The 24,928-nt window shown below is 40.8% G+C and overlaps 1 protein-coding gene across 1 annotated transcript in view; it reads left to right on the top strand.

Moving 5' to 3' along the window:
- The window catches only part of Sh3tc2 (SH3 domain and tetratricopeptide repeats 2), a 61,781-nt gene that overhangs the window by 13,153 nt on the left and 23,700 nt on the right, over window positions 1-24,928 (top strand). Inside the window, exons 3-9 of the mRNA XM_042692139.1 lie at window positions 263-390; window positions 4,561-4,666; window positions 7,691-7,834; window positions 9,301-9,502; window positions 10,370-10,443; window positions 13,094-13,289; window positions 21,693-21,826. Coding sequence (XP_042548073.1) covers window positions 263-390; window positions 4,561-4,666; window positions 7,691-7,834; window positions 9,301-9,502; window positions 10,370-10,443; window positions 13,094-13,289; window positions 21,693-21,826 — 984 coding nt within the window. The remainder of the gene's footprint in view (window positions 1-262; window positions 391-4,560; window positions 4,667-7,690; window positions 7,835-9,300; window positions 9,503-10,369; window positions 10,444-13,093; window positions 13,290-21,692; window positions 21,827-24,928) is intronic.

Raw genomic sequence — 24,928 nt, 5'->3', positions numbered from 1 at the left:
TCAATCTGTAATTAATGAGGACATCAATTTAAAGTGGTCAATCTTTATTCTGCTAGGGGCTATTTGGATATTTCTAACATCATTATGAGCCATACAAAATTATCAATATAGCAGAATAAACATCCTGTGTGCATGTACCAAATGATTTCCTGGCCTTATTATATGGACCAGACCTATATATTGAAGGTCAATATATATAAATATATATATATTTCTCTTTTGTTGCTGTGCAGCCTGATGTTTCCCTCTGTGTTCTGTTCAGATCTGATGCTCTCCTTCAGTGTAAAGAGCCGCTCACGGAGATGTGTGAATGGACCCTTGCAGGAAGCTGCTCGGAGGCGTCTCTGGGCGCTGGAGAACCAAGACCAGGATGTGCGAGCCCTGTTCAAAGTGAGTGTTGGCAAAGAGAATACATTCTGACCATTGGCCTTGTGTCCCGACACTGCAGCATCTCTAGGACCTTGGACAGCACCCAGAACAAAGTAGGCCCTCAAGAAAACATCTGGTTGACACTGTGAATGAACAATTATGTACACATTCTTGAAGAAATATGGACACAGTTTTTGCTTCACAGTAGTGAGCAGAAATTCTAAACAAGGCAACCTGGAGTTGCTGAGTTAGAGAGAACTTGGTTTTGCCCAATGATCTTGGGAGAGTTACTTCAATTCTGGAACAAAATGGTTAGAATAACAGCCTTATTCTCTAATGTATAGCATTTGAATTATTTTTTGTTACAGTGGCACAAGACACATAACTTTTTTCTTTTGGGGGTCCAGTCGTGGGGCCTGAACTCTGGGCCTGGGCACTGTCCCTCAGCTCTTCAGCTCAAGGCTAGCGCTTTACCACTTGAGCCACAGCGCCACTTCTGGCTTTTTTCTTTTTTGCTTATGTGGTGCTGAGGAATCGAACCCAGGGCCTCAGGCAAGCAAGGCAAGTGCTCTACCACCTTCCCAGCCCCACACATAACATTTTTTATTGCAATCATTTAAAAATATTTAATTCGTTTATGACATTTATCTGCAGAACTTTTTACCATCCCAGATTGAATCTCTCCACTCATTAAATAATAATCCTACTATTCTGTCCTTCCCACATGTCAATAACCATTAAACATGCATTTATTTATTTATTGACTGATGGTGTTAGTAGTAGGGCTTGAACTCAGGGCTCTCCTTTAACTTTTTTGCTTGATCCATCCTCTATTCCTGTTTTTTCTTTGCTGGTTAGTTAGGATAAGGATTTTCCAACTTTGCCTGGGCCATATGATTAGGAGCCATAATTATGAGCCAAATTATGAACCATAATTTGCCAACCTTAGCCTCTTAAGTAGTTCGGAGTGAGCCACCAGCATCTAGTAGTATTTATATGTTAAAGGAAAAAAATTGCCAGTTAAAATATGATAGTAAATATTGGCATGATGGGAAAATACAATAGAATAAACAAATTTCAGTTTTTTGCAGTGGATATATAATATCTTTAATTATTACATTGCATTGCTATAACCTAGCCAATGATTTACAGTCTAGGAGCTACTAACTAGGAGTCAGAAACGGAAACAGTTTTCTAGAATAAGTGGTAGGGAAGGGAATATTGATTCTTTTGCTCAAGGCTAGTGCTCTATCACTTGAGCCACAGTGCCACTTGTTTTTTTTTTTTTTTCTGAGTAGTTTATTGGAGATAAATGTTTTATGAACTTTCTTGCCTAGGCTGGCTTTGAGCCAGGATCCTCAGATTTCAATCTCCTGAGTAGCTAGGATTACGGGTGTGAGCCACCAATTGTGCTTGACCTCGAAGTTTTTAAATCTGCATTAATTTGGTTAAAAACTGAACAAAGGTAGTGTCTAGTTTGTCAGAAGGAGAAGAAGAGATTGTACCTGTAGAAAGCTTGGTAATTGTGCTTCAGTGAGTAATTTGTAATGGTACCTAAGGGACTTGCATTTTTATTTTATTCAGTGTGGAATTCAGGAACTTAGAGACCAATGTCCAATCAAGGCCCTGCTTACTCACTTCAGATGACTGTGAATAAATTATTTCACATCTCAGTGCCCTGGTCATCTTGAATATAAAACTGGGATGATACTAATTTTAGATGTGAGATATCTTTAACTTAACATGCATCATTCTTCTATGTGCCTCCAAGAGAAAAATAAATGCTGCTAGTTAGGTATGACTGCATGCTTCCTTACTTTTAATTTCAGAATCAGTTAGATATTATAAAAAGTGCATCTTAGAATAGATAAATTCTGTAATTGCACTTTCTTCCTAGGGCTATAGTGGGTGTTACATGAAATGAAGTGTCACTTCTAGGGCTCTTGGTGCGGTGCCTGGCATTTAATAAATTCTTTTTAAGTCAACTTTTACCTGCCTCCTCTTGTTTGCAAGATCTATGTCCTCTGAAGATCTGGGGCTTCTTTGGTGTTTCCTGTGGAAAAATCAGAACCACAGTGTCAAAATTAGACCCACAGAGTTTGACTTTGCTGAACTATAGGCCCTTCTTTCCGTATTCTTTCTTTTCTTAGGTTTTTCCTAAAGGTAAGGGTCTCAGGCAGGATCTGTCTGGAGGAGTCATGTTCTATCACTACAGTCAACTCTGGTTCTGTAGGCAACCAACAGAGAAAGACTGAAACCAAGTCTCGGAAGTGGTTTAAGTCCTTTCATCCTTAGAAACTACCACTATCACCACCACTACTACTAAAAAGAAGAATAAAAATAAAAATAAGAACATATTTTCAGGGCTGGGCACTGGTGGCTCTGCTTGTAATCCTAGCTGCTCAGGAAGCTGGGATCTGAGGGTTTTCAATCAAAGTCAGCCTGTGTAGGAAAGTCTATGAGATTTTTATCTCCAAGTAACGAGCAGAAGGGCTTAAATGGAGCTGTGGCTCAGCTGGTAGAGTATCAGCCTTGAGTGAAAAAGTGTTCAGGCCCTGAGTTCAAGTCCAATGGTTCTATTTGGTAGTGCATATTTAGAGCCTACATTAGTACACAGAGAACTTTATCTTTCTTTATAAAGACTGCACAATGTCATAATATCCCACTCCATATGTGAGCAATACTTCCTTTTAGTTACTCTCTTGTTGATTACTGTTTAGATTATTCCTATTGGATTTTATAAAAATATGAAATCAATGTGTACTCAAGAAGTTCTCTTTACCCAGGTCTATCTGTTTTCCTGCAAATGATGTAATATTCTTCCTGATAGATGAGTAAAATTCTGATGTGTGTGTGTGTATGTGTGTGACATTTTCTTGATCCATTTGTCCATTGAGTGACATCTTCTGTTTTCATAAGTTAATGATAGTGAACAGTGCAGCAATGAACATGGTTGTACAAGACTTTACTGAATCATGACTTGTAAGAGTGGTGTCTCTTGGATCACAAGGTAGTTCTCTTCAGTGGTGTCTCTTGGATCACAGGGTAGTTCTTTTCTGGGCAATCTCCAAGTGCCTCCACAGTGGTTGCACCAGTTTACATTCCCACCAACAGTACTAGGGTCCCATTCCCTCTACATCTGTGCCAGCATCTATTGTTGTTTGTATTCTTGATAATGGCCATTTTAACTGGGGTGAGATGGAATCTCAGTGTTTTGATTTGTATTTTCTTTATGGCTAGAGATGTTAAGAATTTCTTCATTTCTTCCTTTTTACTTATTGTTCTGAGAAGTCTCTACTTGTCTTCCTTTTGCCCATTTATCGATTGGGTTAGTGATTCTCTGAGGGTTTAGTTTCCTCACTTCTTCGTATATTCTGGATATTATGTCCTTGTCTGACGTATAGCTGGCAAAGATTGTCTTCCATGCTGTAGTCTGTCATGTTAAGTAAAGTAAGTCAGACTTAGAGAGACAGAGGACATGTTTTCTCTCACATGTGGATGTTAGAATTAAATTATATGCATGTGTAAGCACATATATTTATATGCATATATACAAGTATATTAACAAAAGTGTACTATATGTAAGATGATTCCAATGGGATAACTTTTGTTAAACTTACAGTTTAACAAAATGTAAACTAGGAATCTGGAATAAACAAGAGAGGGGATGTCAAAGGGTAGGGGGGTAGACAGAGAGACGAAGAGGGTGAATGCAGTCATATAATCAATGTACATATGTGAACATGGAACTAGGAAAACTGAGTGTATGGATGGGGTTGGGAGAGATTGGGGAGAATTATGAAAGTGGTGACTTTGATCAAGATGCATTGTACACATAAATGGATGTGTTGAACTGAAACTCCTTTGTACAAGGACTTAAAAGATAATTTTATACACAGGAAGTTCTCATTAGTTCACAGGTGAGTTTTTATTTTAGAGAATACAATTTTAATATTATCAACAGAACTTCTTTGGCCAAGTTAGTAGTAGCTGAATAGCATTGCAAAATGTTACTCAGTAACTGACTTAGCTTCTAAACTGAGCCAGAATCACATACTCTGAATATTACTTGAGTATATACAAGTATATCTCATGACCACATGCAGAGACATGAAACAAGAGGATTGTAAACATAATTTTAAACAGTATACCTTTGCCATCCCAGGCTGACTCAGTGTTCTTTCCACTTAGGACCTGTCTGCAAGGCTGGTGAGTATCCAGTCCCAGAGTGCCCAGTTCTGCATTACCTTCAAGACAATGGAGGAGATCTGGAAGTTCTCAACCTACCTAAAATTAGGTATGACATGGAACAGGCAAGTGAAGGAGGACAAACTTCACAGTTTAGTCAGTTGGCTGGGCTTGATACTAAAGAGTCTGTCTGATTATGATAACTTAAGGATATAGACCCCTAAGGTGGATGGGAAACTTTTGAAATATCACAGACTACTCAACACTAAATTCAGAGAAAATAAGTTGTTTTTGTTGTGGTACCTGGCACCATTTTTAAAAATTAGCTTTTCAATCATCAACTGGAAAGAAAACATTCTTGAGTAAAATGAAAAACAGCAGAGCCAATATTATTACTTTAACATGTCATGTAAAGAGATCACTTTCTTTTGTCCCGGGACAACTATCTTTATAAGGTATCTGATCAATTGGCAAGTATTTTGCTTACCTACTAACTTGATAATGACATAGACATGAGCTTTTTTTTTTTTTTTTTCACAAAAAGAGAAGTAAATAAGACCAAGTACCTTCTCCAAATATTGAAGCTCTAGATGCCTTGGAAAGGAGACAAAGAAAGAGATAGAGAGTAATCTATGCTCAAATGACCTTGGGCTACAAGGCTTGCTAGAAAGTAAAGAATGAAATTGAGACACAGTGATAGTAGCTCTGTGATGAGAAATGCTTCATGTACCTGCTTGAGAGGATAAAAACTCATGATAAGGAAGTCATGGTTTCAAAGCCAAACCAAGCCATGCCAAGCCAAGCCAAGCTAAACCATACAAAAGCCACCTGATTTCCTGAACATTTGCCACATACCAGAAAATACAGGGCTCCAAGCAGACATACACAGGGCAAGATGCTCTGCCAGGCTGAAGGGTCAAGATGATCCTTGGCTAGAGGTGTAACTTCTTGAGTAGTCATGGTAACTTTTTTCTTTTTTTTAAAGTTGTATTGTAAAGGTGATGTATAGAGGTGGTACAGTTACATGAGTCAGGTAGTGGATACCTTTCCTTTTGAACAGGGTCACCCACTCCCTCATTCTCTCCCAGTTTCCCCCCCCTGACTTCACTCCCCCAAGTTGTATAGTTCATTTCCAAGATAGTGTCCTGTGGGTTTCACTGCTGAATTGGTTCACCCTCTGTCCCACTGTTTTTGTGCTTCCCCTTCCACTCCCCAAATCAGATAAACTTAGATACAAGACAAAGTCTACATAAATAAAAAATAGTGACAGAAGGAAATAAATCAGAGGAAAGAAGAAAATAAAAGGAAAAAAGAACCACAAACAGTACAATAAAAACATCTTGTTTTCATTTCTTGCAGTTTGTTTTGATAAGCATCATTTTATATGTTCTTATGCACATAGCTATTGAGTCCTTGGGATCCTCTCCTAATATTATGCTCTTTTGTTTTCACTGTGTGAATGTTTACACTGCTGTTTAATTAATAATGTTCAAGTGTAATGTAATCATTTTTTTTTTTTACTATCTATTGGGTTTCTTGTAGATTTATAGGCACATTCTAATGATTACAAATGAGGGAAACCATACAGCCTAGGTTTCTTTGGGTCTGGCTTACTTCACTTAGTATAATCTTTTCCAAGTCTTCATTTCTTTATGAATGGGGCAATGTCATTCTTTCTGATGGAAGCATAGATTCCATTGTATGTATATAATATTTTATTGACATATATATATAATATTTTATTGATCCATTCATCCACGGAGGGGCATGTGGGTTGATTACATATCTTGGCTATGGTAAATAATGTTGCAATGAACATGGTTGAGCTGGCGACTTTATTGTAGCCTGGTTTGTGGTCAATTGGATAGATGCCCAGGAGTTTGCTGGGTCATAGGGAAGCTCTATGTTTAGTTTTTTGAGGAACCTCCATACTGCTTTCCAGAGTGATTGCACAAGTTTACATTCCCAAGTCATGGTAATTTTTCTGCTCTCCACTCTCCACATCTCCTGGGACCACCAGAGTTCTTCAACATTCAGATTATGTTTCTTGGGCCAGTTCATATGTGGCACGAAGTACACAGGCCCCACCTAGGACTTGTCAGAAAGTGGAATTTCAGGCTCCTCTTCAGACCTTCTGAATGAACACCTGTGTATACATAATAAGATTCCCCATATGTGAACTTTCAATTATGGAAGGACACAGGCCAATCAATGCAGTGGGCAGTCTGAATGGAAAGAGACAGGTTCCTGAATCATGTGAAAGAGAAGAAGCCTCTGATGAAGCAAACATGAAATATAAATAATTCATATGTAGACATATGTATAGTTACATATATATTACTGAATTTTATAATTGACATAGGTTTTAGTTTTCTTTTCTTTTCTTTTCTTTTTTTTTGGTTAGTCATGGGGCTTGAACTCTGGGCCTGGGTGCTGTCCCTCAGCTCTTCAGCTCAAGGCAAGTGCTCTACCACTTGAGACACAGCACCACTTTTAGTTTTCTGGTGGTTTATTGGAGATAAGAGTCTCTTGGACTCTCCTGCCCTGGCTGAATTTGAACCACGATCCTTAGATTTCAGCCTTCTAAGTAGATAGGATGACAGGCATGAGCCACCGGCACCTAGCTTAATTTGCTTTTTTAATAGGACAGGGCTTACTGACCGTTAGATGAGTGCTGGGGTTGGAGTTGGGGAGCTGAAGCAGAAGCTGAAGAAAAGATCCTGACTCAGGGGATTATGGAGAATCTCTTCAGCTACTGTAGCAACAGAGCACAAAAGTTTTAATCTCAGGATAGAACTTGAAAGGAAGACCAGGACCTGTTAGAGTCAATATTATAAACTCCTTGATTGTGTTAGACAATGATCACTGGGTTTGGTCATCGCACTATGCCTTGATGGAGCCCACATTATGCTGAAAATGGTAAAAATCTTTTATATATGGCTTGTATTTTAGAGGAACCAATTCATTCTAAAGAGTTTTTTGCAAGTCTTTCTTTCCTACTTTTCTGTTTCTAGTTAGATCGCAGGTTGGAGAGGGGATCTGGTGATCAAGAGCAAGTTTAGGTGGGAGGTCCCTTTTGTGGTCAGCCAAGGAAAAATCTCATCTTGCTTAGGAATCTTGGTTTGGCTTCTAGGCTATGTGTCCACGTGCCTGGAGTACCTCCTTTTTGATCACAAGTACTGGCTCAACAGCAGACTGGTGGAGGACACGGAGATCCAAGTGTCTATCGACGACAATCACCTGGAAAACATGTACATGGGCCTCCTCATACAGGAAGGTTAGCATGGCCTGGGGTGAAGATGGGGTCGTATCTGGATGGCTGTTATTGGAGTCCTTAAAAAATTAGTACACTGCCGGGCGCTGGTGGCTCACGCCTGTAATCCTAGCTACTCAGGAGGCTGAGATCTGAGGATCGCGGTTCAAAGCCCGCCCGGGCAGGAGAGACTGTGAGACTCCTATCTCCAATAAACCACCAGAAAACCGGAAGTGGTGCTGTAGCTCAAGTGGTAGAGTGCTCGCCTTGAGCTGAAGAGCTGAGGGACAGCGCCCAGGCCCAGAGTTCAAGCCCCACGACCGACAAAAAAAAATTAGTACACCAAGAGAGGCAAAGTTATTGAAACATGAAAACGTTTACAACTGACACACCTATTACAACCATATTTCAAGTATCTTGCTTGGGCATACCACAAACACCACATGAATGGCGGTGTTGGTCAGTATCATTGAGTTGTTAGACTTCTTAGAGTGTTACAAAGATGCCCTTTCCAGGGCTTTTCTTAGACCAATTAAGTTACTAGAGGTAAGGACTTTGGCATTAAAAAAAATAAAGGCAGTTAGGTGCAACGACTCATGCTTGTAATTCTAGCTACTCAGGAGGCTGAGATCTGAGGCTGGCTGTTCAAATCCAGCCTAGGGAGGAGAGTATTAAGAATTTTATCTCCAATTAGCTACCAAAAAGCCAAAAGTAGAGCTGTGGCTTAAATGGTAGTGTGTCAGCTTGAGCAAAAAAACTCAGGGTCAATCTAGGACCTGAGTTCAAGCCACAGTAACAGCACAAAAAATATAAAATAAAAAAGCCAAAAGATTTCCTGTATTCTAATGACACCCAAGACTGAGAAACACTAAACATGTGATATAATTGGGCTATAAAATAAAATACCAATACCTGAACTATTTTATGAAATGGATTAAAGTAATGATAGAGTTTCTTGATTGCTTTACAAGGGATGATGCCATCAGACTAGAGGATGGTCCAATATGAGGACTTAATTGACACATTAAAGGAGCCAGATTTGCAAGATACATTTGAAAAAGTAATTGTCTTTTTGTTGCAGTGTACAAATCATTTAGGAGGGAAAGAATTTTATGTTTTGCTATTAGAAAATTTGGAGTAATTCTATTTCTCTGTCTCAACTTAATTCCTTGTCATTTCTAAGATTAAGTATAAAGTTGCAACAATTATAAATGAAGTCTTATTTAATGCAAATATCTTTTTGTAGGCTTTGTTTCACTCTTCTTTCAAGGTAAGGTCCCTGTGAAGCCTTGTCCTCACAAGTAATACAGAAATGCTAGTGAATTGTTTCTCAAAGGCTTTTTTTCCTATTGGTTTTCTCAGGATCACAAGGCCCTCTGGCCCTCTCCCTGGCTTTTGTCTCTCTGTTCTGGACAGAAACCTAATCTGGTATGATAAACCCTTTTCATTTCTTGCTACTTCTTGGAAAGGGCTTATCTCCTCTTTTACAGGTCACTTCGTCTGCAGAGCCACATGCTCCGTGGTCCCACTTGCTGAGAAGGATGGGGAGTGTTTGACACTTTGCAAGAATGAGTTAATCTCAGTCAAGCTGTCTGAAGATGAAGCTGAGTGGGAAGGTGTGTCCTTAGTGACGGGCCAGCGGGGTCTGGTGCCAGTGTCAGCCTTGGAGCCTCTGCCTGTCCCTTTCCATCAGTAAGTAGCCCCCTGTGTGCTAAGAGAAGGTCTCAGTCTACACCAAGGTCTACACAAATCAGAGTTGGCACACTTTTATTTATAGGCCTCCATGTGTTTGGACAAGAACAAAATCCAGGTGTCTTTTTCTTTTCTTGATTATCACAGTCAAGACTGGACAAAATTGGAAACAACTCTAAATTTCAGATGGGCTTGGTATACAGGATTTCCAATACAGTGTTTCCCAATGGAGGCTGCTTGTGCCTCATTATTCGGGACGTTACTACACAGTCAAGCTTCCTGGTCCTCTTTTGGTTCTCAGAGTGTAGCCTAGGAAATTGGCATTGTCTGTATGTATTTATTTTTGAGACATTGTATTTATTTATTTAATGTACTTTTGAGACAGCTGCACTATATAGTTCAGGTTGCCCCAAGTTCCTGAGTGACAGGATTATTGTGTGGGCTAGAAATCTACATTAAAGGAATTTCTCAAGGGCCTTTTTTTTCCCACACTGAAATTTATGAATCCCTATTGGAAGCTACTGTAAACTCAAATATCCAGGGTGCTAACAAACGTCCCAGGCCATGGACTCTGGCTTGGGTTTTTCAGAGCATTGGATTGTAGAAGTATTGTTTGTTAGTTATATAACTGGGATTGTAGAAGTATTGTTTGTTAGTTATATAACTGACAAAGTAATGGTAGAACCAGAAAATGCTCCAGATCTGTTGAACTTGTCTCCTTTTCACAGTGCCTAGTATAAGTTCTCAATAAGTGTTATAAAAATAAGTAATGATACCACCATCGTCATTCTTTTTCTAATGGATGACTCTGCTTGCCGTTCTAAATTTTGAAATCCATCTTTGTAAACTTCATGTTTCCACTGACAGATGGTTCCTAAGGAATTACCCAGGAAGCTGTAGCCTTTTCAGGAAGAGGGATTGGACAGGCTCCTATCAGATTGGTATGGCTAAAGTCAAAATCATTGTTTTGCTGGGCAGATGGTGTTGTCTTGCTTCCTAATTTCAGCTGCAGGTTTGGGTCAGTCAGTGTGAACTCCTGTCTTGTCTCAGTTACTGTCTGCACACTTGGGTTTCCTTGCCTGGGAAATAAGAGGCCTTCATCCAAGGCAGCAGGAACAAATGCCTTTAGAGGCATGCAGATATTTAGAGGCCTGGATGACAATGGTAAGGAACAGTAGAGATGGCAGGGATTTAAAGATAAATAGGTGAGGTCTTCCTCTACTCCTGTGTAGGCCAAATGAAATATTCTGTGAGCCAAATGTAGTCTGTAGGCTGCCTGTTTACAACTTCTAGCTAAAACATTTTCTAATTGGCTGTAGAGTCATGGGAAATACACCTTGAATTTAGGAAGAATATGAATACATGATACCACAGAGAGCATACAATAAATGTTTGTTGTATTAATAAGTGATACACACCATCTCTATTTATATGTACATATATGTAGTCATATAGACCTATATGCATCTCTATCTACAAATGTACGTATATATTTAGCATGTCATCTTCATCCTTATAACTCCCCTACCATGTTACAACTCTAGAAAAAAGTGCAACCAGGCTGGGTGTGAGTGGTTCATGACTGTAATCATGAGGCTGAAACCTGAGGATTGCGGTTCAAAGCCAGCCAGGGTATAAAAGTCAATGAGACTAATCTCCAATAAACTTCTTAGGAAAAGTTGGAAGTGGCGCTCTGGCTCAGGTGGTAGAGTTAATAGCCATGAGCACAAAGAGGCTCAGGGACAGCACCCAGGCCCTGATTTTAAGCCCCAGGACCAGAAAAAAACACCTCCCAAGACAAACAAACAAAAAACAAAAAAAACCCAAAACTAAGAGGAATTATGAAATGCAAACATTGGAATGAATCAATAATTAACCACAAACAAGATGTCTAGCTCTATTTAGTCTTATAGTTGAGACCATAGTGTGTTATAGTCTATTCTGGGTTCAAATTCTGGCTCCCAAACTTAAAAACAGTGTGAATTTGTCCATTCACTTGACTTCACTGCAGTGCTATTTTCTCATCAGTCAAATAATTCTGCAAATCACTAATCCTGTTCTCTCATTGTACAGCCTAACGCATGGTATCTCCTGCTATCCCACACAGTAGAGCGAATGTCTGATCTTGAAGATATAATCAATAGAAGCTTAACTAGGAATGGCAGAAAAATGATGAGCCTGTCCCATTTGTAGAAAAGCAAAAGCAAATATAGAAACTAAGTCACATAGAAGCCATTGTCCCCACCAGAGCAGGAGGGTAGCTGCTATTCAGTTTTGCTTCCACTTCTTTATCCAGAAAAAAAGGGGTTGCAATGGGTGCACTGCCTTGCTTCTTAGGGATTTGGGGAAATGTGAGAAAATGGACAAAATTTGCTGTGTTCACTGGTCTGTAGGATGCTCAAAAAACATTGTTATTAGCCCAGTGCTGGTGGCTTACACTTGTAATCCTAGTTACTTTGGAAGCTGAGATCTGAGGATCATGGTTTGAAGCCAGCCCAGGCAGGGAAATCCCTGATCCTCTTTTCTCCAATGAGCCACCAAAAAACCAGAGTGGCTCACCTGGTAGAGCACAAGCCTTGAAAAAGCTGGGGCTTTGGGTCCCAGTACTGGCACACACACACAAAATGTCTTTATTTGATCTCAGCTGGGCAACTGCCCTAGGCAGAATGAGAGTCTCCTAGATCCAGCCTAAAATGTGGTGAGCATCTGTTAAGAGTTCTAGGCATTTTGTACTTTTCGCTGTTTGACTCTTTCTAATATATTTGTTTTGTTTCTTTCTAATATTTGTAAGCCTCAGGCATTCTTAGTATCTCATGTTGTAGTTGGAAAGATTGAGGGTCATTGCTGCCAAAGCAGCTGGGAGGGCATGTAGAGGTCTGGTACAAAGATTCTCACATATTAGCCTGTGGATTTATGCCAACCATGACCAAGTGTTTGCACAACAGTGGCAGAAATAAATGAGGATGCTGTAGAGAGACATGTCCAATTTCCCACCCACACTTCATATAATTCAGTGTCTGGTATCTCAGAAAATCCTGTCCTCTTTCCCCTTTCTTTTCTTCTCCTCCTCTTTATCCCCTCACTCCTTCTCCTCTCTCCCTACTCCTTTCTATCTACCTCCCCTCTCTTCCCTTCCTCTCTTTCTCCTGCTCTTCCTCTTCTTCCTCTTCCTCTTCCTCCTCCTCTCATTCCTTCTTTTCCTTCTTCTGATACTGTGGTTTTGAATGTTGGGCCTCACATTTGCTAGGCACGAGCTTTCCCACAGGACCTTGCCTTAGCCCTCTTATGTTTGTTAAAACATAATTTAAAAAATCCCAACAAATTGGATATTAGTGGATAAAAGTAGATGCTATTCCTCTTTATTGAATATTCTAGTTTGGCAAAATGAGAAGCTGATCATTTATTATTACTGCTTTTGGAAGGAAGGGGATTTTGCTTGTCATTAAAATTCTCAAATGTGGGATGCCCTCAGTCCGATTACATTGGCAGGTACGGGAGGTGGGATGCCCTCAGTCGGATTACATTGGCAGGTAGGGGAGGTTCAGCTGCCAATGTCTTTAGTTGACCCATGCTTGTGCTGTTTCCCCACAGGTAGAGGAAGATGTAAGGCCATGATGGATTATCAGCAGCAAAGAAAAGGTGAACTGAGTTTCCTCCAGGGAGAGATCCTGGAGATCATCGGCTTTGTCATCCCTGGGCTTCAGTGGTTTATCGGGAAGTCAATAAGCTCAGGAGAAGTGGGCTTTGTCCCCACCAGAAGCATAGATCCTGATTCGTATTCTCCAACGTGAGTATGGCCCCGAGTAAGCCCTGGAGCTTGCTGCATTGCCCAGCCCTTCCTTCCTCACCAGGCTGACAGATGAGCCTCAGGAGAACCCTGGTAACATGGAGCCAGAGAAGCCCATTCTGGGCATCTCGGCAGATACACAGAGCACTAGGAACTGGGGAGTAAGCAGGGAGTGAGTTAGCTTTCACAGATGCCTTTCTGTGTGCTAGGAAAGAATCAACTTCCCCAGACAAAGGGCCTGTTGCTAGGCACTCAGCTGCACTTATGGTACTTGGATCTCACCACTCACCCTACCCAACCAAGGACCCCTTGAAGAGATCAGCATGCACTGGGAACATGAATTACCAGCTTAATCACTAGACATGTCTCTTCCATGAAGGTCTGGAGGTACTGCCCCTGGATGCCCTTACACAGTGTTCAGACTACAGTTGAGCCTGAAGTCATTGTTGTCTAGTAGAGCAGGAGGTATCTTTTATTCTTTTGTCCTCGAGTTCAGAAGGCCTAGTTCTGAAGCACAGACCCACCCACCTGAGTGAGCAGCAGCCAATGGCTGCTGCGTCCACTCACCTGGTCATGGGAGGGGCAGGAAGGGGCAGTCTTGCTTAGTTTCCAAAGTGGACTTCTTGCAGGATAATAGGGCACAGTAGAAAGTGTGGGAAGTACGAAGGGAAACAGGAAGCTGCTTCCTAAAACACTGGGCACATTTTACACACTAGGAAATATAACTCAAAGAATGTCAAGTTTTCAATTCCCTCTCTCATGGAACGAGCCAATGAGAGGAGTGAACCAAGGAATGGAAGCTCCCTCTATGTCCCGAGGAAGACAGAAAACCATTTTTCCTGTGCGAGATGTGGAGCCCAAATCATACAGATAAGGCAGAGCACTTACCGAGTTCCTGGAAAGGCATGAAGGGCACTCAGGGGGCTGAGGATCCATCAGGAAGGCAAGGTTACTAACAGACCCTTCACTAGCAAAGTGACATCTGACTTAAGCTTTGAATCATTTGTCATATTTTGGTAGATGTACATAGGGGACACTCGAGGAATGACTGCTGTCCCCTAGGAGTAGGCCACCAGAAGTGCATGGGAGTGGCAAAGGCTCAGGCTCAGAGAGAGGCCTTCCCTGACATGGCTGAAAGTTGATGAGTGGAATTGCTCTCTGGCTTTGGGTGAGACGTCCATTGGCAGGGAGACCTAGAGGCAGGGGGCAGGAGGCCAGTGGGATGGCTGAAGCTATCAGCAGGCTTGGTGAGGAGCAGCCACTGCTGAGAACTGTCTTCTCAGCCAGAAAGGAGTTAAGGATTCTGGGAGGTTTGTAAATGTGGACGCTCATATTCTGTGCTCATCTAACTGGTGGGGAGGGGTCTGAGCCTTTGTATATAGAAGAAATCCTTAGTTGAGATTAGTGGGCGACCAGGGTAAAAATCATTGCCCTAACTGACCCCCTTATTTTACAGTAGGAGGATGTGGGGAACCCAATACAGAAAGGGCTCAGTAGAAGGCTTTGGGCCCAGAAACTCAGAATCCTATTGCTAAGTGTAACCCCAGGTTCTGTGGGAGGAAGAAAGAATTTAACATAAAAGAGAGAGAGAGAGATGTAGTGGGGAAGAACTATTTCTGCAGTAGAGGAAGAATGAAGAGGCAAGAAAACCCCCAGAGGAGTCCACTGAGGCGAGCCAACCATGGTAGAATTGGGGTTAGTTACCTCTGTGGAGGAGGTTTGGCCAGTGGGAGGTGACTGTGGCATTTACCGTTTGCCGAATTCTAGGCCCAGGCCTCCCCAAAGGCATCAAAGGTCACACGAGTGCCTGTCTTGTGTCCATCAGCTTGTCATTCTGTGTCTTTGGGCGCACTGAGATATCTTTGTACCGCAGTTTTCTTGTCTGTAAAATGTGCATGTTTGTCAATACTTGCCTAATAGGATTGTCCTGAATTTAAGCTAGTATACATAAGACCCTTTGAGATGTACCTGTGGTGAAGTGTGTGTGAGGAAGGGGGAGAGAGCACCGCTGGGTGTGTGCTGGACTGTCGACATCCCAGCAGCATATTGCGGGTTTTGAGTCCAGAAGAATGATGGTCAAGAAAGCAAGGTTGCTGTTTCCTGTGTCATCCTGTGCACCATGCCCAGGGCGGCCACTGGGTGTCGCCCACGCCCATTTGTATGGCGTTTCTGAGGAACTTCTGCACTTACTGACTCTCCATTCTCTTCTTGCAGATGCCCGCTCAGGGCCAATATATTCTTTTACAAAATGTGTGTGTATGTCTGTACACATGATGTGTATGTGTGTGTGTGCACGTGCGTGTGCACATGCACTCATGTGTGTGCGCACTAAAGCGGCAGGATACTGAGAATGGAATTTTTCCAGAGGCTGTTTTCTGTATGAGATTCAGCCAGGGTCCTGGACACACTGCATAGAGCGCCACAGAAGCGCTTTGTAGATTGTCTTCTCCTGCATTATATATTTTAACACCAGCCACTTAGTTTTACAGCAGTTGGAAAACTAGTTTTAAAAATATGTGGCAAGTGTTTTGATCTAATAATAGATGTAGCATTTGCATTTGGCCTGAGTGATTTTGGGGAATCTCAGTGTTTTGAGATTTTTCTAATTTTAGTTTTTAAAATTATTATTATAAAGGCGATGTACAGAGAGTTTACAGTTATATAAGTCAGGCAATGAGTATATTTCTGTTGGGACAATGTCACCCTTTCTTTTCTCTCTTCTAGGTTTTCCTTCCTGTGCCCACCCACAAGTTGTATTGTATATTTTCAGTCTAGTGTCTACTGAGTAGCACTGCTGCATTTGTCCACCTTTTGTACCTCTTGTCCCATTTTTATGCCCCTACTTAGCCTCTTAAAGTCTTTCCTAATATTTACAAATATTTGGTAAATGTATGCTTAAAGAGGAAAAAGGTTTTGAAGATTATTTTTAGTCCTTTTTTCTGTTTTAATGGTCTTGACTCCCTAAAGACACATGCTATTTAGAGTACTTCCTAGTTTTTATTTTGATATATTTAAAGCACAGATAATTACTATTATTGTCTTGGTAAAGGATATTTCATAATTTATTTAGATCTCCTTCAATTTAATACAATGTCATGTGGTTGTCAATCTATGATTTTTTATTGGCTTATGTTAATTACATATGGGACTTTGTGTTGTTACATTTCCACATGTATTGACAATGAATATATATGAATCAATCTCTCCCCTGTCTCATACTCTTCCTCCTCTGCCCTGCTCTGCCTCCCCAAAGTAATTTCAACGGGTTGTTTTTGTAGTTGTAAGCAATTTATTTGGACCATATTCAACCTCTTTCATCCTTCCAACTTCAGAGACTAGTACCTACCCCACAGCAAAACTCCTGTGCCTCTCCCTTGCCCCCCCCCCCCCCCAATGCCCCAATTTCCTTCTGGTGTATAGTTTTCATGAGGTTTGCCTGTTTCCATGAATCTAAGGGGACTACTTAGGAGAAGGGAAAAGGGGAAGACAGAAGACAGAAAGATAGAAGCTGTCACATGCCTGTAATCCTAGCTACTCAAGAGGCTGAATCTGAGGATTGAAATTTGAAGCCAACCTGGGCAGAAAAATCCAATAAACTACTCAGAAAAGGTTGGAAGTGGTGCTGTGGCTCAAGTGGTAGAGCACTTGCCTTGAACACAAAAAGGCTCAGGGACAGTGCCCAGGCCCCAAGTTCTAGCCCCAGGACTGGCAAAAAAAAGGAAGGAAGGAAGGAAGGAAGGAAGGAAGGAAGGAAGGAAGGAAGGAAGGAAAGTAGAAAGGAAGGAAGGAAGATAGTGAATTCTTTTGTAATACATTGCCAGTATATATAAACACAGCTATGTATGATCAGAAATGCATAAATTCACCTATTTAAAATTTTATATGCCTTTTTCAATTAACATAAATTTGGGATTTATTCATATGCTGGTGGATATAAATCATTTTAACAAAGTGTTACTGAAAGGAAATTTAAGCACTTAGTTGTCTAAACTAAAAAAATCATCAAAATGAATAAATCAATGTGCTCAAAACCAGAAAAAGAACTTACATGTAAAACCAGTATCATAGTATTAAAAACCTCTTCATATTGTTTATCTGTCTCTTCTTTACAGTTCCATTTCTTGTAGCATCAATTTAAGCTGATGAGGATTTGGCTGTTATTTAGCTGTTCTTTTGCAGGCAGGCTGTCTTTTGTTCACTTTATTGTTTTGTTGTTGTTACTGACTTTTTTTTAAATTTTGTTTTTGGTTGGTCATAGGGCTTCAACTCTGGCCTGGGCGCTGTCCCTCAGCTCTTCAGCTCAAGGCAAGCACTCTACCGCTTGAGCCACAGTGTCACTTCCAGTTTTATGAGTCGTTTATTGGAGATGAGTCTCTTAGACTTCTTGCCTGGGCTGTCTTTGAGCCATGATCCTCAGATCTCAGCCTCTTAAGTAGCTAGGATTACAGGTGTGAGCCACTGGCACCCAGCTCTTACTTTTTAAAAATAGCAGTCCTGGGGCTTGAATCAGGAACTAGGCACTGTCTCTGAACTTTCTTGGCCCAAGGCTAGCATTCTATTGCTTGAGTCACAATTCCACTGATGGGTTTTCTTTCCTTCTTTTTCTTTCTTTCTTTCTTTCTTTCTTTCTTTCTTTCTTTCTTTCTTTCTTTCTTTCTTTCTTTCTTTCTTTCTTTCTTTCTTTCTTTCTTTCTTTCCTTCCTTCCTTCCTTCCTTCCTTCCTTCCTTCCTTCCTTCCTTCCTTCCTTCCTTCGTTCTTTCTTTCTTTCTTTTTCTTGTAGTTAATTGGAGATAAGAGTCTCAAATATTGGCTGTTCTGGCTGGCTGAACCACAATCCTCAGATCTCAGCCTTCTGAGTAGCTAAGATTACAGACATGAACCATTGGTGCCTGGCCTTGTTATTAATATTTTACAGCTATAGCACGATATATAAATAAGTGATATATTCTATGTTTAAAATTCCACAGCTGCATCATCAAGTGCATTTTCAGCAGTTATTTGTGAAGCTCCATGAGTTGACAGTTTCCAGGGATCAGTCTTTTTTTTGTCTTAAATATGCTTAAAATATACCCTTAAATGACAATTTAGCTAAGTATAGACTACCATCTTCAAAGTGTGTGTGTCTTTGTATTTGTATGTAAGTGTTTGTGTGTATGTAGTAACTATTATATAAAATTGTAAGGCAATTGTACTAGGGTTTTACCTATTATGTTGTCTTTTTAGAGAAGCAGTTTTCTTTTCCTTAATCATCTTTATTTTCTGTCATTAATTACAATTTTTGCCTTATCATGTTTTTCTTTCTTTGTTTTTATTTCATTAGTTCATGTTGTTGTTATTTATATTTAGCTATTTCATCTTAAGAAGTTGAACAATGAGATAATGGATAATTGGGCCCAGAAATAAGAATTAGGAAAAAATTAAGTAATGCATATTTAAAGTGATGCTATTTTCATTTTTTTAAACTCAGGGTCTGGTGTAAGTCTTCAATTTGAGAATCATGTCTTTATTCAAATTATGGAATATTCTCATTCATTCTCCTTTTGAATACTGTTTATTTCTCTTCATCTTTTAATGTCTATTCTGGGAATTCTGGTAGAGGTATGTGGAACTCACTCTATCCTCCATCTTACTTAAACAACTAGCTCTTTCTTCTTGCTTGCATTTTTCTTCTCTAGGTTGCATGCTGGCCAATTTCCCCAAATAGGTCTTCTCTACTGCTGTGAATAAGCTTACTTTTTAATCCATTCACATTGTTCTCAACAGCATGCCTTCATTTTTCATTTCCAGATTTTTATTTCCCTATTTTCCATAACTGACTGATTTGTCTTACCATTCCATCCCTTCATTGTGGACTGTATTGTTTTTAGTTCACTGTTTGAATCATACACATCATAAATCATTCTTTACATTATCACTATTTCTAGTTTTATTATTCTTTAGTATTAATTTACTTGCTTGGGCATCTGAGAACTTTCTTTGTGGTAGTTCATGTTTTTAATTTGTATATCTTAGTTTGTGGGTTTTTGTTTGTTTTTGTCCAGTGAACTCATTTTCAACATTTTAAAAGATAGTCCTTATGGGAGTTTTGGAGTAAAGCAAACCTTCCTGTAGAGAAGATTTTTGCATTTGTTTCTCCTGAAACAAATGGAATGCATGATCCCAGACTGAGTGGCTGTGGCATTTTTAGAAAAAAGTCAAATTATTTGAATGTCATGCCAACACCATTCAGTGTAAATTAAGAGTCTGCACCTCTTTCTGCTAAAAACCTAGATGTTTGAGTTTTTTCCCAGGGAATCAGATAGATGAAAAGCATAATATTGGCAGACTGTAAGTTTCATAATCACCTCTTTAAGGAAGTTGATTCTCTTTTAGACTCAGGTTTTATGGAGGGAACTTAATTCCTTCCTTGCCACACACACACAGGCTCAAGGTTATATCTCCTGTTCATGAAGGTTATTAACAGTGAGCAACAGTTCTTAAGGCCCATATCCCTGTTCAAACCACCAGGGTCTCTTGGCCACCTGCCTTCACCTACCAATCTAGGTTCAGTTTCTCCTTTTGTTTCTAGATCCCAGAAGTTACTTTTTCTTTTTTTTAAGTTTAAATATGTGTTAAAATATTTATGTTTGTTATATGTTCTTTAGGATTTGTGAGAGGGAAAGAGGAGAGAGTAGCCTGTTAGAGCACCTCAGCTTGCTGGGTTTCTAGAAAAGTTGTCATGTTCTAACCCAGTTTTCAAATTTGCAAATCCATATTGTAGTTTTTTCCATTTTCTTGGACTGCCTTTAAACACCTGAAAATCAGGATGTTAGTGGGTCAGCTCTGGGGCAAAGAATATATTTCAGTCTTAGCTTTGCCACTTTCCAGCTGTACATCTTCTGAACATGTCACTGAACTTTTCTGAAGCATTTTCTTTGATTAAAAGCATGTATTAAAACAAGCATACTTCCTAGAGTTTTTAATAATAATAAGTGAAATAGAAAATTCAGGATACTTTGCAAGATTTAAGGATTCTACCTGTATGTATAGGTATGTATGTGCACACATGTGAATCTAGTTGCAGATTTCAATTACATGTTGCTTTGAGGCTGGAAGCTTTCATGATACTGTAGAGAATCTAGAAGTCACGTCAGAGAGATGGAGGCCACATGTGGTCAGATGTCGGGATACAGCTCTAGAGGCCAGGATACAGCTCTAGATGTCAAGATGTAGCTCTGGTGCCAGCCCTGCTTTGGATGGGTGGTGTGCCCTGAGCAGTTCTGCCATTCACCTCCTCTCCTCCGCTGGCTTTGTCATTGCTGTTCCTTGAGTAAAGGGCACATAGTAAGTGTTTGCCACCAGCAGCCCTCCCAGTCCCTCTCAGCCCCTCACATAGCTACAAATCCTCTTATTCCTGCTCTGTCATTTCCCAAACAGCAGATGCATTTTTGGGCCCCAGTTTCTTCATCTGTAAGGAGTGGTTAAGAATAATAGCCACCTCAAAGGGCAAGTGTAAGGATGAAATGAAATAATATTATACAAGTCCTCACAAGCCTCCAAAAGTGTAGCTGTGATTAATTCTTGGGCTTTCCAGGTCGTTTTCTTTAAAAATAATGGGTTCTGATGTTTAAAAACTTCTCTTCAGAACTGAAAGCAATCTTCACATTTGTTCAGTTAGCTCATGGACTAAATGTTTTCTAAGGCACTTCTTAATTTCACTATCTATGGTGAATTTCACTATCTATGGTGAGCAAATTAGTCCTAAGAAATAGGTTATACAGAAAGAGACTCCAGATCTCTCTTTTGCTTATCATCATTTCTTCTAGACCCCTGGCCCTCTCTCTTCTCATTGTCCCGCAGCAATTGCCTTCTTCTCCTACTGTCCTGTAATGCAGTTGTTCTGTGTCATGGAATCAAATTTCAACAACCACGAAAGATTCCTTCCTACAACAGAAAAATACATCTTCATTGATCCTCTAAATTGTCCCACTTGCCCCTAACCTTTTCCTGGAATAATCTAAGGTCACAGAAACTGCCTTTTATGGTTTCTTATCCTTTTATTTAAGGTAAGCAACTCTTATTTTTCTCATTAATAACAGCACCATGTGGTGTCAAAGAATAGATATGGGTTGAGGGAGAAGGCTTGGCTTTTCTTGGGAGAGTATTTGAAGGAGGGGGGCTTTTATGTCTGTGTTCACCTATTCAGCAATCATGAAGCATTATTTCCTGTTTATGCGGTACTAATAGACCTTCTCTTTCAGCAGCAGCAATACTGCTGGAAACAGGGTAGAGTCTGAGTTAAACATCTAGCAAATGGGTTGATGACTTCTCTAAGATCTTTCCTCCATCCTAGTGTGAAAAGAAGAAAGTAGGGTGACTGAAGTCTTGCAATGACCTTCTCTTACCCCCTCCCCAACCCTCAGGAGCAAGAATTCTGCCTTCTTCAGTGATGAGGAAAGAAGCACTCTGTGGACCCTGGGGAGTGACAGGAAGGCTGAGTATGTTAGCTTCCTGCACATGCTGGCTCATACTGACATCACGTCTGTCTACCGGCTTAGTGAGTATTTGGTTCTCAGACCCCAGTGAAACTCCGGACTCCTCAAGACTAGGAAAGAATCCCTGTGCAGGAATAGAATGTTTCTACATTCTAAACCTCTCCATTTGGGACTGTGACCACTATTGAACGGGGTCTGAATCATAGTTAGCTAGCAGAATTTCACATTAGATTTCAGATAATTCTAGGATGGCTCAAAACATTTGCCTAGCAACTTTGAGATGGGATATAATCAACTCCCCTTATGTGAGTGGTCAGCCGTATTGGCTTTTTATCCTAATCTTGGAAAGAAAGAACTTCCTCCATTGTAGCTAAAATCTCTCTTTCTAGGCTAATAATCAAGGTAGAGTGACAGAATGTTCCAGTTGGAAGGACCCTGAGATGATTTGTCATTTTACAGATTGGTAAACTGAGGCCTGAGTGAACTAGTGCCCGAGCCAGTACAGAACAGTTTATTTTACCACATTTTCCAGAACCATTGAGAGTGGGCTGTTAGGCACATCAGTCTTGGTGGGGCAGGGGTCAGGGGCTCAGTTCTTAGCACAGACTTTCCTGTCATGTTTGCATGACTGAGTGAATGGGTGAATGAATGACACTGATTCCTGTCCATGGCTCCCTCTCATTGATGGTAGCTTTGAGAAAGGACTGTCTTCTCCCACCTCTCCACTGATGGTGATGTGTCTGTCCCCTTCTGTATAGCCAGTTAGACGGGCCATATTTCATGCCTTCATCCAGAGATTCTCTGCACAAGGGACCCTCAGGCCAGATTCTGGGAGTAGAAATAGAAATAGAGGGGTTTCTATGTACATAAGACGCCTTTGTGAGGAACACCAATCCCAGACATCAACCCGCAGCCTTAGCACAGCTTTCTTACCACAGGTAGATTATACTGCTTCCTGAGGCTGAGACAGGAAGTTGGCTAACTAACACCATGGGTACTGCCAAGTAGATGGGACCAGACATCTGAAATCAGGGCCATGCCTTGAGGGGAAGGGGACAGAGGTGAGAGGCAGACTTGGATCAATGGTATCTATCTGTCTTCTGTTGATCTGGAAGACTCAAGAGCAATACCTTAGGCAACCTGTTGCTTTTTGCTTAAAGACCAGCAATGTACTCTATTGGATGCAGACTATTTGGTTGTGTAGGCTGTCCTGGCACCAATGCACCTAGTCATCTTATTGGTCAATTCTAGCTCTCTTAAGGCCCCTGCTCTGGGAAGGGATGTGCTGATTCTTCTCTGCATTTTGTAACTCTTGCACCTTGTGTGCCCTCATTATCCTGGCCCTGAGAACAATTATGGCAGTAAGAATGGCAAATAACCCCAAATGTCAGAGGTCAGAAAGCATGAACAACACTCCAGGTCAAACTTTTTAGCATTTCCATCTTTTGATTGTAAGTAGCCCTCTACTGCCTCTCGGCAGTTACAGACTTTGGGTATCTGCAATGATAATCATAGAACAACAGGAAGAGGCTTGATTTGATGACAGTTTGCTGATCCTGACAATTTGTGGGGTGACAGAAAAAGGACCTCGGCCTCTGTGGCTTCTAGTTAGGGAAGTGGGGTCTTCTCTCCAGCAGTCCCTGTTCTGTGGCGCTAGGAGTCTTACCTTAGTCATTCACTGCCAAACCAATCTATGTTCTTCACCCTTGTCTCATCTCATCTCACTTTTACCAAGTCAGGCGGCTGTGTAGGCCCAGTTATCCTGTCCTCTTTGACAACCTCTTCCTTTTACTCTGCCTTTTGGTTTCTTTCTGCCCAGGGAATGCCAATGCTCTTCAGTATTATTAATAACTCTTCTCCCCCTTCCCCGCCTCATTCCCTCTCTTCCTTCTGAAATTTCCTTCTAAATGCTTTACCCCTTGTGATCACATTCAGTCTGGGACTTGGCCCGCTTCTTGTAACCTGCTAGTGACTGTAGTTTCATAGTCTCTTACTTTTCTTAATTCATTCTCTATGTAGAACTCTCGCAAGTAACTCAAGAATCAAACTATAAATAAATAGAACTGTACTCAAGATTCTCTCATTCTCTGGCTCATCCTACTGAGTTACTCTAGGGAACAGAAACTAGGAATTCCTGGTGTATTTTTCTCTTTGTATTTTACCATTCACTTGTAACCCACTTTGACAAAGCACAGTGCCCAGAACATTGTACCCACTAAAGCAAGACCTGTCTAGCAGATGTGTGATGAGTGCATGGAGAAAGAAAGAAGAGATACAGTATCAGAGGCTACATTGATGTGTCCCAGCTCTGTTATAGCCTTATTGAAAGATATGGGCCTTACCTCTCTCTGGCCTTCAGGGGTGTGTGTGTGAGTGTGTGTGTGTGTGTGTGTTTGTGCCAATACTGGGGTTTGAATTCAAAGCCTCTTGCTCTCACTTGGCTTCTTTGCTCAAAGCTGGCATTCTACTACATGAGCCACAACTCTACTTCTGGCTTTTTGATGGTTAATTAGAGGTCAGAATCTGCCAGGGATGACTTTGAACCACAATTCTCAGATCTCAGCCTCTTGAGTAGCTAGAATTACAGATGTGAGCCACCATCTTGATCTTAAGATGTTTCTGTCTTGCTTTGTTTTGAAAATGAACTATCTTAATTGGCTTTTTTGAAAAATATGACCAATGAATAATTGCTATTTTTTTCAAGGCACACACTGCAGCTGCCTGAGGGGCTCCTGTTCTTGCTTTTACTGTCCCTTTCCCCCTGTATATTTCTTTTTTATTTTTTACTGGTCCTGGGGCTTGAACAGGGCTTAGGCACTGTCCCTGAGCTCTTTTGTTCAAGGCTAATGCTCTACCACTTGAGCCACAATGCCACTTCTAGCTTTTTGGTGGTTAATTGGAGATAAGAGTATCACTAGTCTTTCCTCCCTTACCTGGCTTCAAACTGCAATCTTTGGATCTCAGTCTCCTGAGTAGCTAGGATTACAGGCACGAGCACCAGCATCTGGGTCTACATGTACCTTATATTCTCTCTTCTGATAGTCAGATGCCAAGCACTGTAGAAGTTTGGGGACAGTAAGCCTTAGTCTGCATGGTCTATGACAGGCAGGCCATCAGTCAGCTAAATTACTGTAGGACCATGTTGCTGTAATACACTGGAGACG

Source organism: Dipodomys spectabilis, unplaced genomic scaffold (genome assembly GCF_019054845.1).
Source record: "Dipodomys spectabilis isolate Male_0828 unplaced genomic scaffold, ASM1905484v1 ptg000147l, whole genome shotgun sequence".
Taxonomy (NCBI): domain Eukaryota; kingdom Metazoa; phylum Chordata; class Mammalia; order Rodentia; family Heteromyidae; genus Dipodomys; species Dipodomys spectabilis.
Note: the sequence above shows the minus strand (reverse complement) of the source record. Positions and strands in the feature narration are given on the sequence as shown.